At 42.2% G+C, this 13586-nt stretch overlaps 1 protein-coding gene across 1 annotated transcript; it reads left to right on the forward strand.

The window, feature by feature from the left end:
- The first annotated feature begins 200 nt into the window (after positions 1-200).
- LOC108840838 (uncharacterized) lies at positions 201-12642 on the forward strand. Its single transcript, XM_056987250.1, has 3 exons — positions 201-1179; positions 3743-4289; positions 12440-12642. Exons 1-3 carry the CDS (start codon positions 238-240, stop codon positions 12640-12642), a joined length of 1692 nt encoding a protein of 563 aa, XP_056843230.1. The 5' UTR covers positions 201-237.
- The last annotated feature ends 944 nt before the right edge of the window (positions 12643-13586 follow it).

Consider the following 13586-nt stretch of genomic DNA (forward strand, 5'->3'; position numbering starts at 1 on the left):
CGTTTTAACTTAACTAAAATCGACAGTGCGAATTTCGGTTCCCACAAGGTAGAGCTCAAATCCCTTCCCAAGGGACTCAGGTATGCATTTCTTGGACCCAACTCTACATATCCTGTCATTGTGAATGCTGACCTGAACAATGCAGAGACTGCTCTACTTTTGTGTGAGCTGAGAAAATATCGTAAGGCATTAGGTTATTCTCTAGCTGACATACCTGGCATTTCACCTGATCTGTGCATGCATAGAATACACCTGGAAGATGAATCGATGACTTCTGTAGAACATCAGAGGAGGTTAAACCCAAATCTAAAAGATGTTGTAAAGAAAGAGATAATGAAACTTCTAGAAGCAGGTGTGATCTATGCGATCTCTGATAGTAAGTGGGTTAGTCATGTGCATGTAGTACCTAAGAAAGGTGGGATCACTGTGGTAACCAATGAAAAGAATGAATTGATCCCTACTAGAACAGTCACTGGTCATCGCATGTGCATTGATTTTCGTAAGCTTAATGCTGCGACTCGTAAGGATCACTTCCCACTTCCTTTTATTGATCAAATGCTTGAGAGATTGGCTAACCACCCTTACTATTGCTTTTTAGATGGTTATTCAGGTTTCTTTCAGATTCCCATCCACCCAGACGATCAGGAGAAGACGACGTTCACATGCCCTTATGGAACATATGCATACAGGAGGATGCCATTCGGCTTGTGCAATGCTCCAGCGACCTTCCAACGCTTCATGATGTCGATTTTTACTGATCTGATTGAAGACATAATGGAGGTTTTCATGGCCGATTTCAGCGTCTATGGAAGCTCCTTTCATGTCTGTTTGTCAAATTTGTGCAGGGTGCTGAAGCGATGCGAGGAGAAGCATCTGGTGCTGAACTGGGAGAAATGCCACTTCATGGTCAGAGATGGGATTGTTCTGGGACACAAGATATCAGAGAAAGGCATTGAGGTGGACAAGGCAAAGATCGAGGTCATGATGAGTCTGCAACCACCAACTTCAGTGAAGGGAATCAGGAGTTTCTTGGGACATGCTGGTTTCTATAGGAGGTTCATCCAGGACTTCTCTAAGATCGCGAGACCACTCACTCGGTTGCTCTGCAAGGAAGCTCAGTTTGCTTTTGACAGTGACTGCCTAGCCGCATTTCACACGATCAAGGGAGCTCTAGTCAGTGCACCAGTTGTCCAACCTCCAGACTGGGATCTTCCTTTTGAGATCATGACAGATGCAAGTGATTTTGCAGTGGGAGCAGTCCTTGGACAGCGTAAAGACAAGAAGCTTCACGTGATATACTACGCAAGCAGAACCCTAGATGAAGCTCAGTGCCGATACGCAACCACAGAGAAGGAGATCCTTGCCATCATGTTCGCGTTTGAGAAGTTCAGATCCTATCTGGTTGGATCAAAGGTGATTGTGCATACGGACCACGCGGCTCTCAAGTACCTACTCACGAAGAAGGATGCTAAACCGCGACTCTTGAGATGGATTCTCTTGCTCCAAGAATTTGATCTGGAGATAAGAGACAAGAAGGGGGTTGATAATGGAGTGGCAGATCATCTCTCTAGGATGAAAGTGTCAGATGAGACAGTCGTCCCCTTTCATCAAGGACTGTTCTCGCGTAGAAGGAGCATTCGTTGCAGTGATCCAGAAGCAGTACCCGAACCTTCCATGGTTTGCTGAGATTTCCAACTACTTGGCAGCTGAGAAAGAGCCTTTGAGTTTCACTGGGAATGAGAAGAGGAAATTTCTAAGGGAAGCAAGGCACTACTTCTGGGATGAGCCGTATCTATATCGGCAAGGCAAAGATGGGATCTTCAGGAGGTGTGTTCCAGAGGCTGATATTCCAGGGATCCTTCACCACTGTCACGGTTCCTCTTATGCTGGTCACTTTGCCACCTTCAAGACAGTTTCCAAGATCCTCCAAGCCGGTTTCTGGTGGCCCACTATGTTCAGAGATGCTCACGCTTTCATATCACGATGCAATTCATGCCAAATGATGGGGAGTATAAGCAAGAGAAACGAGATGCCTCAGAACTACATCTTAGAAGTTGAAGTGTTCGACTGCTGGGGGATCGATTTCATGGGACCATTCTCAGTCTCTCACAAGAATGAGTACATCTTGGTTGCTGTGGACTATGTCTCCAAGTGGGTAGAAGCGATTGCTAGTCCAACCAATGATGTGCGAGTTGTAACCAAGATGTTCACCTCCATCATCTTTCCAAGATTTGGAGTGCCTAGAGTGGTTATAAGCGATGGTGGAACTCATTTTATCAACAAGTTGTTCCAAGGATTGCTGAGCAAGAATGGTGTGAAACACAAGGTTGCAACCGCCTATCATCCCCAAACAAGTGGTCAAGTGGAAGTTTCCAACTGAGAGATCAAGAGTATCCTGCAGAAGACTGTCAATACCACCCACAAGGACTGGTCCCTTAAGCTTGACGATGCTCTCTGGGCGTACATAACAGCCTACAAGACCCCTTTAGGGACCACTCCTTATCATCTGGTCTATGGCAAGGCGTGCCACCTACCTGTTGAGCTAGAGTACAAGGCGGCTTGGGCTGTCAAACTACTCAACTTCGACATCAAACCCGCCAAGGAGAGGCGAACCATTCAGATCCACGAGTTGGAGGATATCAGGCATCTAGCCTATGAGAGCTCTAAGATCTACAAGGAAAAGACCAAGGCGTTCCATGACAAACGGATCATCAGCAGAAGCTACGCTCCGAACGATCAGGTCTTACTCTTCAATTCACAGGTTAAGCTGTTCCCTGGAAAGCTTAAGTCCAGATGGTCTGGACCTTTCACCATCAAGGAGGTTCGCCCCTACAGAGCTGTTGTGTTGCTGGACACAAGAGGTGGAGAATTTGTTGTCAATGGTCAGCGTCTCAAGCCATATCTTGCTGACACAACGACCGCTGAAGGTGTAGAGATACCCTTAAGCAATCCCCCTCAAGCCTAATCGGCTCATTGAAGTCAAGCTAGTGACAGAAAACAAGCGCTTGGTGGGAGGCAACCCACTGGTGAGTGTAAATATTGTTTTCTTTTTTTCTTTATCTTTCTAGGAACTAACTTGCAGGTTGAAAAAAAATCAAGAAAATTCGAGATCACTCCAGGAGAGCACTCCAGCGGTTGTTCCGCCGATTGTTCCCAGGTAAGTGCTCGAACAAAAAAAAAATAAATAAATAAATAAAAAAGTGGAAGCGGTTTTGATGGACCTATTTAAGGCCCAAACACTCCACTCCCCCACTTCATCTCTCTCGCCGCAAACCACCCCCATTAGAACCCTAAATCGCAACTCACTCACCTCTCTTTCTCTCCATCGATTTTTGGTTCTCACCTCTTGGGTTCTCTAGAGATTGGTTTGTTTTGCAGGAATCACCTCTCCAATCAAGGTAATCGGCCAAGAACTCTCCCCCTCTTTGCGCATGCAAATCGCGATTTGGGAGTGATTTCTTGGATCCTCTTTTTCCTTTATGCTTTGCGATTTCATCCTAGATTGTAGCTCTTGATAGTATACTTGCTACTAGGATTGAATTCATGATTGATTTTGAATGGAAGAGGAACCGATTGTTGATTGTGATTCTTGGCCTTTGCGATTTGTACTGCTGAGATTGAGTCTTGTGTAGGTTGTCTAGTAATCGATGGACTTGGGTAAAACAAGAAGATTGGATTGTTCCATCGTTTCTAGAACAACCGGAGAACTGTGCTGATATTGGGTTTTGCTGTTGTTTTGCAGATGCCTCCAAAGATGAGAAATGCTAGAGCCGCCAAGAGCACAGCTTCTCCAGCCGTGAGAGCTCCACCTGGTTACCCATGGCCGAACAAGATTGAGGGCGAACCCATCGACCTCAATGATCCGATGCTCCTTGACTACAATGTTGAGGGATGGGACAAGGAGTCAGCGGGGAGATACAACCGGCTCCTACTAGCGGAAATCTTGCCCACGCGGTTCGCTCACCAGGAGACTCTAGCCGATCTCGGCCTTGACACTGAGGTGTTCGATACGATGCAGGCTATGGGACTCATGCCTCTCTGTTTCCAAGCCCAGGTTCTCTACCCGGATTTGGTTAGGCAAGTGCTCGCGACGTGCCAGATCACTTATTTGAACCCCAATGAGCCTACATACGTAAACTGCTTCTTCTCTTTCATGGCTGATGGCAAGTTCTGCTCCATCTCCCTCAACGATCTGAACGAGCTACTCGAGATTGCGGACACGCCAAGGGGAGTTTCAGTGGAGAAGAAGTTCAAGCCGGCAGACACCTTTTGGGACCTCATTGCATCCGGCAAGTTCACCTCTCGCAAGGCCTACCAGTCGCAGATCCGGAACCCTGCTATCCGGATCATCGCCAAGATCGTGTCCAACGTCCTGTTCGCGAAGGAGTACACCTCCAAGATCACAAATGGGGAGCTCCAGGTTCTCTACATGGGTGTTGAGGACGAGATGCGCAGAGAGAAGATCACCCCTATCCAGGAAGTCAAGACCAACCCAGGGTTCCATCTCATCTCCATGTTCGCTGAGCGCAAGACACCTTGATTCGGACTGATGACAAGAAGGATCGTTCCGGCAGTCAGCTCACTCCCTTGTTCCACCGCTTCAACATCAACCTCAGCTCCTACACGGTTGTCTCTGAGATGGAGTACATTGATACTCCTTACCTGATCGCATGCCACATCTTGCGCGACGAGAACACCTACAAGTTCCAAGACAAAGAAGGGAACCCTCTGTACTGCAAGCTCCCTATGCCTGGGTTCACAGACTTCTTGGCCCTGGAGAACATTGTGTTCTCACTCAGTGAAGAGCACCTCTGCGATGATCCGCGAGCGCCGGTACAGAACGATGATGATGACATGGATGATGTGGAGCATGTGCCTCAACCGGCTGATGGTGAGTATAACCTGGAGGACTTCACCGATGTGGCTGATGATCACGCCTACAGACGCTGGATGGTCGAGTCCCAGAAGAAGAACAACAGCCTCATGAAGAGAATACTCAGGGCGATCACAGGCGGCTGCATTGGGCACAGGAGGAGCGTACACCGCAGAGAACAAGGCGCCCAGGCAAGGAGCAAGCGGGAACATCGACTGGGGCAGAGAGACTGCCGAGGAACAGGAGGACAGCTGGTCACTCCGGTAGCGGCGATTCAGACTGAGTCCGAAAGGACTATTTCTATCCCTTGTCTTATCCATCTGAACTATTTATTTTTCATGTTATTTGCTTCTGTTTGGTGTGTTTCAGCTTCCTCTGATTTATTTTCACAACCAGAGATGGTGTGAACTAAGTCTGGGGGAGCGATTGTACTATATTCGCTTGTGTGCTTTTTGAGTCAGTCCTTGTGTCATTTTTATGTTTTTATCGAGTCAGTCTTTAGGATCGAGTCAGTCAAAACTATTGTGGGAATCAGGTCCTTATTTTGTGATGCTCTTTAACCACCTCGTGCTTTAACCTTCTTATTCAGTGACCTTAGCAGTGATGAAAGACCCACACATGGACCTGGAACACCCTGATTTATCTCATTTGACACTCCAGAAGTTCTATACCGATCAGGTTACACTGGGCAGACTTAACTCCACTTTATCTGAACCTAATCTGGACTTTAATTCTTCTTGTCATGGGCACTAGATCAGGGTAGAATGAGAACTACACTCAGGACTTCTTATCCGATTTTATCCCTCTTGCTGTTTCTGAGTGGCTAGCTCATCTTTAGCTAGTTCCCACCTTGAACCCTAACCTTTTGTTCCACCCTCATGCATTTGCTTTTCTAGTACTTTATGTGCAGATATGTGCAAAAAGGTCGGAGAGGAAAGGATCGACGCAGTTCTTACTCATCAATGCTCACACAGTGGAAGAAGGCAGAACAATCAGTGCAGACAAGAGAACAACCAGGTGCATGTTCCGGTACAACAGAGAACAATGAAGGGAGTAAATGGCTAGAACGAACCGGGATGAATCACCAGTGGCATCATGTACATCACTTGTTACCTCCTTACTCGTCACCCCAGCATTTTGTATTCAGTATATGTCAAAAAAAAAAGTTTTTCTTGTTTTTGCTTTTGCTTTGATTTACTGGTGACGAGAAGGGGAAGAATCCATGATACATGCCACTGGGGAAGTTGAGAAAGTGATGGTGGTTTCAGTGAAGTGTTCTGAAGGGGAAGTTGAATCGCGCAGAGCAGTCCTATGATCGATCTATCGGAGAGCAGTCCGATCAGCAGAGATGAGTAAGGATTGTGGACCTCAATGGAGCCGTCCTCTCACGACCATTTTGTGCGATATCCTGCATCCACTCTTGGTAAACCCTAAACACTCTTGAACTCCACCATAAAAGTTAGCATGTTCTATACCTAGCCCGTTCTCTCTGAGTAGAGCCTGTGACAAGAAGCTCTCGCTGATCTTAATTGAACATAAGGAGTTTTGTCTCGAAAGTGTTGCCTTTTCAGGTTGAGATGTAGAGTAAGGAGCCGATCTTCAAACAGCGATCAGGGGGTTCTCAGTAAGTGTGTGTGGTCCTAATCTACAGCTTGTATGGTTCAGAGATTTGTGGTAAGAGTATGGTTGCTGAGAATAAGCGAGTTCCCACGCTTTCAAACCTTTCTCCCTGTTCTTGGTACTTGTCTTGTTCGAGGGCAAACAAGGATCTATGTCTGGGGGAATTGATATATGGTGTTTTTCACATCATTGTATATATGTTTTCATTTGTTTCAAGTCACTAATTCGTGTCAATCTAGTCCTTTTTGACCTTTTACAGGTCTGGAGTTAGTAGAAGAGAGAAGAGAAGGTGCCTGATGAAAAGATTTCCTTTTGGAGCAATCCTGCGGAGAACACTCAAGTAGAACAGTCCCGAGACTGTTCTCTCTCAAGCGGAACAAGCAGACGGAGTGATCCGGAGATTGTTCCCGACGAATATGGAAACTCTTTATTTTGGGAATTAAAGCCCTGTTGCCCTAATCTATTTTCTTCTGATTGGCGCCTCCATATAAAACGCCATCTATCTTTTTACTATTTTCTTACGCTAGTTTTTACAAGAGAACACTGTGAATTGCGATCTGCAACTTGTAAGGGAGAAGAATCCATCCTCTCATAGAGAAGATCATCTGAACCCTATTGTTTTCTACTCTGTTCTTATGCAATTTTATTCAGGATTTATGTCTTTGATTCTTTGCACCATGATCGAGTAGTAGCCTTGCTCGCCTAGGGTATTTAGGGTGTTGAGACATGAGCTAAACATAGATAAGCGATCCATAACTGTTCTTCATTCATATTGTTCTTACTGCTTTCATTAACCTGATCACTTGATGTTAGATCACTAGTTCATCGCCTAGTTAACCGCTTAGGAGATAACTTGATTTGTATTGAATGAGCTTAGTATCCCTAATCAGCGAAAGTAGATATTAGGGTGGTAAGTGAACTGATCGGACCTGTTCTCTAAAGCTTGCAATCGATCCTCATCCCAACGACACTTAGGTGGTGAGATCGATCTGCAAAGCGATCACTGCCACGACAGTGGAGTGTTCCAGCTGAGTGATCCGAGTTCTAGAAAGCACTTCATTGCGCTTGAATAATTGTTTGGCTCCAATTCAACACCCAATGAAATACCCTAGGCTAGCTCTTGTTTAATTGAATCAATCTCGTGTTTTATTTGCTTGTTTACTATCGTCACTTTATAACCAAATATATATCTTCATCTTAGCTTGGTTTCGGAACTTATAGAACTAGAGTGTAGACTGGTCCTCTGGATTTGAATCTCAAGTACTACAATTGCAACTGTTAACTTGGCAGTAGCAAGGATTCATTTTTAGTGTATCACCATCTTAAGAGAATCTGAATATACCACCACAGACATATGTGCCATTTAAGATGGAACCTCAGAAGAGGATTGGGAATATATGTTGGATGAAAATGTCTTTCTCCCACGAATTTAAAGGTATCTTGAGCCAAACATGGGTGATCTAATTAGTGGCCAAGAACACAGATTGCAAGAGATAGTAATCTGATTATCCAACATTAAAAGGAGAAAGTTATAAGCTGGTAAAGAGAATAAAAGAAATAGAATGGTATTCACCATCATTGTCTTGGCAAGATCCTCGGACTATAAAATATGATCTAAGACATCCAAAGAATGTGATCAAAAGATATAAAAGCTAGCAAAAATAGATGCAAGACACATTGACCCGAAAAGAAAAAGAATGACTAAGTCATACCAGCTTAGCACCACGAATTTGATGTCCTAAGAGACACAATCAAGTTGCTACAGTGTCTATACAAGATAGACCAATAAGTTCCTAAAGATAAGAAACCTCGGAAAGAAATGAAAGGTACATAGAATGATACAAATCCGAGTTCAAAGGAAAAAAGTCCAGACAGAGATATAAGGCTGGCCAGCTAAACATCTAAGGTACTAGACCATGTAGTTTGGGACGCCAAACTGCAAGGTAGTAAAGGTCCTAGATAATAAGATCTCAAATCTATTAGCTCATGTCTGGAACACTATGGAACTACATAAGAGTGTTAACACTAATAATGTATTTACATACAAGAGAGCTCATAAAAGAAAGTAGAACTTGAGTTTAAAGATATAAAGCAAGGATCATGAACCCACGTAAGAGTACTCATAAATAATAAAGGAAACATGGGGTTTAAAGTATTTACAGAAAGATGGGCGTATTGGCCATACATATAGAAAAACGCCATCAAATGATAAAACCAGTGAATGGGTCTTGTGAGGAAAATAAACCATGAGATATAGGATATCACCACATGGTCTAAGGTGCTCATGTTCCTACTTAAAGCATTCTAAGAATGGCTTGATTACACAAGGATACTCACAGAGACCAAGGAACAGATTATAAGGAGATATACTCGTATGTGGTGGATGCTACTACAAAAATTCGAAATTGATAAAGGTCTGGTTATAAGTAAGAGATAATGTAGTAAGCAGCATATTAATCACTGGATAAAAATAATAAAGGTACCAGAAAGATGAGAAAGAAAGTTCTCAACGAACATCATCGTTCCTAAGCTGTTTATGAACTGAAACAAAAGCAGCTGCATATAATATGATAGACTAAGTAATACTTAGTAAAGGAGTTCTATAAGAACGATCCAAATCAGTCCATATATCATTATGAAATAAATTCCTTGTGTTTATAATAAACCAACCTAAAAGAGGTTAAGTGTTTTCGATGATACAAGTTATCGATTGATTCTTAGACAGGCTATGTTTTATATATGATGGGACTACAATGACTTGTAGTAGAGATCATAGCCGTGTGTGTGTATCAGCACACCACAATTACATAGTGTAATGTGAGATGGTCATACGAAAAGGGCAAAGAGAACCATTAAGGCTCACGATCTTACCGAATCAAAGGTCGTGTCCGGCTCCATTCTAGCCCAATCGCCCATGAAAGATGACTAATATGTTAACACCAAAACGTGTAACATCATCGCAACACACAGACCATAATGACCCAAGAGAGTGACCAAAAGTATGTCTGGTCGAGGTCAAATGGATATGGCATTGCTGAAGGCAAGAAAGATTGATAGCCATGTATAAGGTACATGAGTGTATTTGACTGCAGATCCATAGTTTTATGAGATTATAAAATTCATTGCAGCAATAATTATTAATGACATGACCTTAGACACTCACGAGTTATGGACGAGTATAGACAAGGTCTATAACTCAACATGGATCGACCAATAAAGAAAAATCAGCTATAATGGATAAGCCATGAACCCATACAAGTGATGTATGTTCGAATGGACAAAGGCATTTCCGTGAGAAAGCCAAGTGGTTCGTATGTGTTTGGTCGATGGCTCAATATATATTAAAATGTCCACGGTATGGCAAAGTCATGTGAGTAGAGGATCTGTGGGACATAAGAAGACCTGCGAGTAAAGTTTGATCGCAGATTAGAGGTTCATCCGAGTACTGGTCGAGTACCATCCGTCTGACCAGGACATAGAGTGGTCGACAGCAAAAGAAGCACATCACATTTGAGTCTTCAGCGATGTTTAAATCAGGGGGAGTAGTATGTGTTGTACTCTTTTTCCTTCACCATGGTTTTGTCCCACTGGGTTTTCCTGATAAGGTTTTAATGAGGCAACATTAAGCATACTACGAACCCTGAACGGTTATGACGTCTAAGGGGGAGTGTTATAAATCATTTGGTGGAGGATCCATAACCAAACTCGATGATACTTATCCAGGCGCCAAAGAGGAGAGAGAGACAGCAAATAGATAGTTTCCATATTTCTATTTCATGTGTTCTTTCCATTATTGTATTTAACTTTTCCTTGTTGTATTAGAAAAATCTAGTTTTCCATTTATCTTCTGACGGTCTAACTATGACGGTCTAATACTTGTATAAATATAGACCTCCGGTCATGAGTAATAATAAGCTTTCAGAGCACCTCTTTTACAACAATTATATAGTCTTTTACATTTTTGTCTAAGCTTTCACAGCACCTCTTTTAAACACATGTCACATGCGAAGATCAGGATACATAACCCTACCTTATATTTTTCTTGAATCAATAATTATGTTTGGTGATCATATATGAGGAAGTTTAGTATATATAGATGTGAATAATTGTAGTTCCTTTTGGTTTATGATCTTTTTAATTAGGATTTGAATAAAGTAAAATTAACATTATATAGTCTTTTACATTCTTTTGTCTAAGATTTAAAAAAAAAAAGATAATTACTATCAAATATTTTTAGACAGATTTTTTTTATCTCTTTACAGTTATCTTTTCTTCATAATTTGAATAAAGTAAAATTAACATTAAACAGTTTTTTTTACAATTTTTTGGTTTATGATTTTTAAAAAGGATAACTACGAATATTTTTTACATTTTTTCTTTGTGATTTTAAAAAAAGAAAATTAGTGTTAAATATTGTACAAATTGATTTTAGTTTAAACACATGTCACAATATTAAACTTTTAATTGACATGTGTGGCGATCATAGTAAGAATTACTTGTTACAATGGGTCACTGATAGTTTTTAATTTTTGAAGTTGGTCGGTCAAAGTGTTTATTGGACAAATGGTCACCTAGCAGGAGAGATAAATAATTGATGACATATTTGGCCTTTTGACCCATAACTTTAAGTTTTTGACCCATTTAACTTTAGTTTTTGACTCTGTGAACAACTCAAAAACTCTAATCTCACACGTGTGTGACTCCCTTCTCCTCCTCCGGTGAGTCCCAAGATCCCGTCGCGCCTTATCCTTTTTTTCTCCGAAATGAAACTTTTTTTTTAAATCTCTCGATCTTCCTCTCTTATTCTTCACTGTTAACGCTCGTTCGTTAGAGTTTTTTTGATAACTGTTAGGATTTAAACCTTGCTTAGTGCTTTAAATTTAGATTGAAATCAGATACCAAAACTGTCTTTATTCAAGTCAAAAGAAAAGTATTTCTTAAGAACAACTATAGAGATTACAAGCCTATGATTAACACAAAACCCTAACACGTAATTGCTTAATCTCTTGTTATCTCTCTCTTATGTTCTTGCTCTCTTCTCGGATGATTAAATCACCTTGATCACCTTTGTATTTATACTCATCACCATCACCATCTCCTTTTCCTTTTTGCCTTTGTATCACGTTTTAACCGTCATAATAGATAAAGGAAACTAACGTCTTTTTCTATTTTGATCTGTGCATGATTCTTTGTTGGGCTGGAGTGGACCAAATTAGAGTTGGGCTTTTTCTCTACAATCTCCACCTAAAGCCCAAACTTATTTCCCCCTTTCTCTTGTCACCACTACCGTCGACGCTTTCAATCTGCCATCTCCTTCCTTCTTTGATCTGAAACGTGATTTGTGATGACTTCGCTGTTGAATCACCTGTCGTCTTGTTCCTCGTCCTCATCTCTGTAGTGAGCCATGAACAATTAAACCAGAAACGATTATCTTCACTCATCTCCTCCTTTTCACCGAGAATCTCTTGGAACGGTGATGACGATTCGCCGACGAATCCTACCGTCTCCGGCGAGTCCCGTTTCTTCACCCTCTCACACTTTGATTCTGGAGATTAACTCAACTACCCAAGTCTTCAGCTCCATCCAACAGACTCTCACAGCACGTGTGCGGCTCAATACCTTTCATCCTTTCACACTCCAATTCCTCTGTCGGAGAGTGATTCATCTTCTCAAGCCTTCAACTCAACCTCCTGTAAAATCGCATCATCTGATAGTACACCAGCTTGTTCTTCATCGTGAGATGCCAGTAATCTCCAAGAAGCTCGCGAGTTCTTCATGGTGACTGGTGAATCTCTGTTTTACCTACTGGTGGTGATCGATTTAATCTGTCTTACCGGTGATACTGCAGCTTTCCGGTAAGGTCCTTTGAGTTTTGAGTCTGCTTTGAATTTTTTTTTAATCTCCTTGAGACCTTGTAGAGTATTAACCGTCTTCTGATTTTGACAGTCCTTCCTGCGTCCGGTGATCCTTTCCTCTGTTACTCCGACGAACATGTCTTCCTCCAACTTCCTGGTAAGATAATTGACGTCTCTTTTAACCTGATTAAGATGATTCTTGTGATGTTATACTTGTCTGGTGATCTGCTTTGTTTTCCCGGTTGTGATACTCGTCTCCCTTCAGTTCTCCTTGGTGATTATCCTCCACCATAGCAGCTGTTTAAGACGTTCTCCCCTCTCCGGTGATCTGTTTCTTCTTCCCCGACCTATATACTCGTCTCCCTTCAGTCTCTCTGGCTGTTTAAGACGTTTTCTCAGGTCATCCTTCAACTTTAAATTTCCTTTTAAAGTGTATTCCTCATCCGTTGCTTTAGAGCTTTCGAGTGACTTTTCTTGTGTTTCAGGTGCTCCACCTTGAGCTGAAACTTCTGCCTCGCATCTATGCTCTCAGGTAACTCTTTAAACTCCACCTCCTTGAGTTTTCCATTATCAATATAAGCCTGAAACTTACTTGTTTCTCCTCCTCTGTCTCTGCGAGCTTTGAGACAGTGTTTGATAATGGAGTTACCTAGAGCGTGTTTCTTCTTAGGCTGTTCCGCAGCGAACCTGAAGCTCATGTCCAGGTACTGCTTTACTCTGTGAATCTTCCTGATTATTCGTATGGATCTTAGATAGTGTTACATCTCCTTTAACTCTATCTCCGAAGATACCATGCTCCAATATTTTTGAAACTTTTCCCTCAGCTTCATTCCCACGTTCGTTCTCCTCAGCCTCCTTTAAACACTTTCGATCCTTGCTTTCCGGTTCTTCTTTCATATCAGGGTATTCATGCGCAGATAAAACTTGAGCTAAGAAATCATCATCTTTATGCCTTACTTCTCTTGAAAACAAACCATCATACGTTGAAGATTCGGTCCGAGATTCTTCATCGCTCCTTTTAGACTCAATTTCTTCTGTTTTTTCTGTCAAGAAAGAGTCTCCACCTTGAGCTGATGCGTCTTTTGTTTCAAAACCGTATGGAGTAGGTCCCTGAATCAGACTTGTAGCAAACGTCACCGTCTTTGACGACTTCTTTCTGATTTCTTTCTCCACTCTAGGCATGTTCTTTTTACTCTTAGCAATGGTGCCTTGTAGATAATAAACTCCATCTTGATATT

This window comes from Raphanus sativus, chromosome 6, assembly GCF_000801105.2.
Source record: "Raphanus sativus cultivar WK10039 chromosome 6, ASM80110v3, whole genome shotgun sequence".
In the NCBI taxonomy this organism is placed as follows: domain Eukaryota; kingdom Viridiplantae; phylum Streptophyta; class Magnoliopsida; order Brassicales; family Brassicaceae; genus Raphanus; species Raphanus sativus.